At 33.8% G+C, this 5,412-nt stretch overlaps 1 protein-coding gene across 1 annotated transcript in view; it reads left to right on the top strand.

The window, feature by feature from the left end:
* LOC107675604 (neuron navigator 2-like) overlaps positions 1-5,412 on the top strand; it is a 125,825-nt gene that overhangs the window by 82,992 nt on the left and 37,421 nt on the right. Inside the window, exon 12 of the mRNA XM_016470007.1 lies at positions 1,106-1,228. Within this exon, the coding sequence (XP_016325493.1) occupies positions 1,106-1,228 (123 nt within the window). The remainder of the gene's footprint in view (positions 1-1,105; positions 1,229-5,412) is intronic.

Genomic DNA, 5,412 nt, shown 5'->3' with positions numbered 1-5,412 from the left:
GAAATGTGAAGTGCAGATCTTAAAAAGGTCTTTAAAGGTCTTAAAGTGGAAGTGAAGCAGTCAGTTAAGTTAACATTTAGTAAAGTGATTTCCACTTTGATTAAAAAATATATAACAAACATGATTAATGTAACCATTTTAAAGAAAAAAGGTTGTTTTAATTAATTGATAATAATTGTTTAAATTAATATAATAATTGATACTTTTGACTCATCCCTTTTCTTAAAAATTGTTTAAAGGCTGAAATGTGAAGTGCAGATATTAAAAAGGTCTTTAAAGGTCTTAAATTAGATTTTTAAAATCCTGCAGATACCAGGTTATTTTATGGTACCATTTGGAATAACTTTTTTTTTTAAATTAAGCCCTTTTTAACGGTCCTTTTAGGTTGTTTTGAGAATGTTCTGTAGGCTACTAATAAAAAAAGGACCTCTGTATATTTGTTTGTTGCAAATTTACAGACAATGCAATTGGAATGTTTACATTGGCTTGTGGGGGTAATATTTCTGTCCACTGACAACATTCATTCATATCTGGATACAAGTTTTATACTTAATAAAATCTTTAAAAACAAATGACATTAGTTATACTTTCATTTCCTTCAATAAAAAGGAAATTGAGTAAGACGGTGTAAAAGGTGTGTGGACGTGGATTAGTAATCTGGCCCCTTGGTATAAAGGAGAAAAAATGCTGGCCCTCATCACTATCAAAGTTGCCCATCCCTGATCTAGATAGTGTAGAGTTCTCTGACATTAATTGCTTTAAGAATTTTTTAAAAATTGTGATCACAAAATCATTTTATTTCTTTACTCGGGACTTGTTGTCATTATATTCTATTATATTATTCTATTCTATTCTATTTTGTTTAGTGAATACTATTAATGACTGTAGTATTATTTATCAGTTTATTTAATTATTTTTAATTGCAAAGTGTATGAGACCTAACTGCACTGTGGTTTTTATTAGTCAATGGCTATAATGTATTTGTGAACAGTTTCTTTGCTTTTGAATGTTCTTTATATCCAGTTTTTGTTGAACTCTTGTAATTGGATGAGTAATGTAGGATCTCTGTTTGTGTGTGTGTGTGTGTGTGTGTGTGTTTTCTTAGGTACATGACGGATGGGGGATTGAGTCCGTATACACGGCGATTGAACCGTTTGCCGGATGGAATGGCAGTGGTACGGGAAAGTCTGCAGCGTAACGCCTCCACCGGCCAGGGAGACGCCGACAGGTACCTAAAACCTCTTGCTCTTCACCCTGATCATCATCAAATCTTGCATTCTATACATACACAAAATGTGGATTCACTCCTGCATTTAAGGTATGCTAATAATATCAGCTTCTGTTTTGTCTGAATATAGCTGCATTGGTGTTATAGGCTGCTGTAGGTGTATGTTAAGTTCAGTGGGGGAAATCCTGTATGGAGGTGGCTCTGGTTGATGATGGCACGCTCCATTACAGAAAAGAAAAAATAGGTCTTCTATTGGGTTGAGCTTGCACACTCCACTAGCTTTCAAAAGAAAGAAAACAGCTGAAATGATGGCTTTTCACCACAACCCTCTCTGTTGCAGATCTAAGTTGTAGGTTGTGGGTGTAACCCTACAGAGTGGCTACGACTGCCCCTCTTAAACGATCATATTTAATTAGCATGTGTATTTATGTGTGTTTGAGTCATTTAGCTGGCAGAGGGACCGATGTGTGCGTGAGCCAGATGAGATGCCACTCATTCAGATATTACATCACCACATTTAGTCCTTCAGCTGGAGGGAAAAGTAAGGTTTAGACTGTGGAAAATATTGGAAGATTGTGTGTTTTAATGCTGCCCATATTTCATATCTGGATAGATTTTAAGGTCTAGATTAAATCATATTTACCCCCTCACTAAAGTGTGTCTTGTTAGGACTTGACCACAGGACGAGCACATGGGGGAATTCCTCTCTATCTTTATAGTCCCGTCCCCTTGTTTTCTCCCTGTCCCCCTCAGACTCCGCACATCAGAGGAAATGAACAGCACAGTGATGAAATTATATAATATGGGTGTTTCATGCACCATAAAAAGCCTCCCTCTATTTTGGACGGTTCCCCTCCTCCTTTTCTGAGAACAAGTCCCCTCCACTGCGCTGAGGATGTTGTAGTTAACCTCCAGCCTCTAAACATCTACCACTGTCTCTGCTGCCCTGAAACTCATCCATTACATTCTCTCTCTTTGTTTCTCTCTTTAGACCAGATTGATCTGTTATCTTCCCCTTTTGTTCTGCAACCCGATCATCCTTCCTTCGTTCCAACACCCTTTTACCACACACCACATTAGTGCGTTTGCTTCCGTTGCTCAGTCCAGAGCAGACAGTTTAATCATGAGAGCTTCTTTATGAATGCAATATCAGAAGTTCTTGTTTTTCCCAATCTATAATATTGGAAAGGCAGCTTTTATATGGCACAAATGATTTGGATGTTAAAGCAATCAGGGCCCATTTTGCCTTGAGTTAGAGTATGTAAGGCGGCATTTTCTACACATTTGTAGCACGTAATTTTTTTTTTCCTCTTGTAATGCTAATCACGATTGATTGCACCAAACATTTAGTAATGTAGTTTTTCATTACCTTTTTACATACTCTCTCACACCCTTAAAGTTAGGGTGTTTTTGATATTAAACTGAACAAAATTATAAACGCAACACTTTTGTTTTTGCTTATATCTTTGAGTTCAGCTCATGAAAAATGGGGGCAAAAACAAAAGTGTTGCGTTTATAATTTTGTTCAGTGTATAAAGGGATAGTTCATCCAAAAATCAAAGTCTGTCATCATTTACTCACCCTATTGTTGTTCCAAGCATTACATAAATGTTTGTTTGTTTGTTTATGTATGTATGTATGTCCATGAAAGTCAAGGGGATCCAGTATTGTTTTGGACCCAACTGGCTTTAATTGTATAGACAAAAACAGTTCAAACATTCTTCAAAATACCATCTTTTGATATCGAAAGTCATACAAGAGTGAACATTTTTGGTGATAAAATATAAAACAAAAATTAGAACATGAAAATCAGAAATGTTTAAGTACTAAAACTAAAACTGAAATAAAAAACAATTAAAGGTATAGAGAATTGGTCTTTAAAAAAAAAAAAAAAAAAAAAGAAGCTAATAAAATGAAAAAGAAAAATTTCTAAAACTAAAATTAAAATTAAAACCAAAAATGCAAAAATAAAAGCTATATATAATAGCTATATATAAAAAATACTATATTAGTATATAAATAATACTGGCGTATTTAGGTTGGTACCCCAGTGTGAGTAAAAATCTGTTTTCCAGTTATATGGCATCATATGGAATATGATATGAAATATTACCATCAGTTAATCAGATGAGTAATTTCTCTCTTTTGTTTGTTGTATTATTGGAAGAGACCACATGATACTCTTTACGATGAGATGATATTATTTACAGCTCATATAATTAACCATGAATCATTACCTTGTTTTCTAGTGTCCTAATGAGAGGAGAACATTTCAAAAGTCCCTGGGGTGTCCTGCTTTAAATAACACTTCTTCTGGCAGGCGTGTAGAGAGATAGCATGAGAGAGGCTCTGGGAACGACACAGCCGTGTTTCTCCACCATGTGTTTGAGTGTAAGAGGTTTAAGGTCAAAGCACTTCAAATGACTCCGGACAGGCATTCAAACAGCAGTGACCAGCCAAAGACCCTCAGCCAGCTTTCAACTGTAGTGCACACTTCTCAGGCTGGAGTGAAGGACAGAGAGAGTTGATATAAAGAGGCAAAGGTAGCTTACATTTTCCTGAGCTGGTGCAGTGGATCACTGATAGGGAACTGTGTGAGTGTGATCATCTTGTGTGATGTTGTAGGATCCTCTTCCCTCCAACCGTCAGTCTGATCTGTCTACAGCACACCTGTGCAGCCATAACACACCTGGGTATAAGGGCCTCCCATCTCTATCATCTGTATGTGGGTGTCCTGGACTGTTTTCAGTATTTATGGGCCTCTCATATATTGGTGATGCGCTGAGAAAAGAGTTTAAAAACAGTTACACCAGTTGGAAGTTTAGACAAAAGACAAAAAAAAACAAACAGTTTAGACAAAAAAAATAGTTTTTTCCCATTTTAGAATCATATAAAAATGGAAGTATGAACTTATAACTGTTTTATCATTATTATTATTAACATTTTGTTTTGTAAGAATTGTTTTTAGATACACTTTGTAGGTTTTTAGCATCATAAGGAATATATTCAGTTATTTGCTAGTGTACATAAACAATGTATAGTTTGTAAAAATGAAATGTTAGAGTAGGTTACAATTTGTTTCCATTTGTGCTGGACCTCCTTGATTTTTACTGTTTTGAAAAGATTGTACCAGTACACAGACGTTTGGGCTCAGCAAGGATGCCTTAAATTGATCAAAAGTGAAAGTGAAGACTTTTACTTTGTTACAAAATATTTATATTTCAAATAAATGTTTTTCTTTTGAACTTTCTATTTATCAAAGAATTCTGAAAAAAAATGAATCACGCTTTCTACATAAAATATTAAGCAACTGTCTTCAACAATAATATAATAGTTTTATAGTCATAGTTTTCAACAATGATAATAATTTATTGAGCACTAAATCGGCATATTATAAGGATTTCTGAAGGATCATGTGACACTGAAGAATGAAGTAATGGTAAAATTAAATAAAAAAATATATTATAATAGAAAATAATAAAATAAAATAATATTTAAATAAAGTCAAATAAATATTTGTAGATCTTTTTTCACTATTGATACCGTTTTTACTGTATTTCTGATCAAATAACTGCACCTTTGCATTCAAAATCATAAAAAAAATCGGTAACACTTTCTATGAAGCCCGTATTTATAATACATTATAAGGGTATTCTTAAGGCATTATAATGAATGCATAATGCATTATAAAAAAACGTATAATATGTTATACCAACTCAACTCATATCAACTCAACTTATATCAACTCATGAATAATCATAACAACAGTTATAATACATCATAATACTTACGTATTTGTGGTTATAAGTTTAAGAGTATGATTGTTTATAACACACAATGAACACCATATTAAATCTACTTCATTTACAGAATAATGGACTGTATGATATCTTGACATTGTTTATTTAAGATCTACACAGTATCTTATTACAACTTGTGAGTGGTTAGATGTTGAGTGTTTCCTGTGGAGCTAATGTTAATTAATTGATGTGAGCTTTATACTCCAACTGAAAAAAATGCAATGTTTTATATGGTTACATTTTATTTTGATGGTCCCCTTAATCAATCGACTATAAGCAACTTTGCAACTACATGCCAACTAACTCTCATTAGAGTATTAGTATGCTCAAGAATGGTAGAATCTAGTATGGTAGAATAAGTTGACGTACTTGCAAAGACACTTA

The sequence above is a fragment of the Sinocyclocheilus anshuiensis genome, unplaced genomic scaffold, assembly GCF_001515605.1.
Source record: "Sinocyclocheilus anshuiensis isolate Anshui unplaced genomic scaffold, SAMN03320099.WGS_v1.1 scaffold1804, whole genome shotgun sequence".
NCBI classification, from domain to species: Eukaryota; Metazoa; Chordata; class Actinopteri; order Cypriniformes; family Cyprinidae; genus Sinocyclocheilus; species Sinocyclocheilus anshuiensis.
The sequence above is the reverse complement of the archived record's forward strand: the minus strand, read 5'-3'. Positions and strand labels throughout refer to the sequence as shown.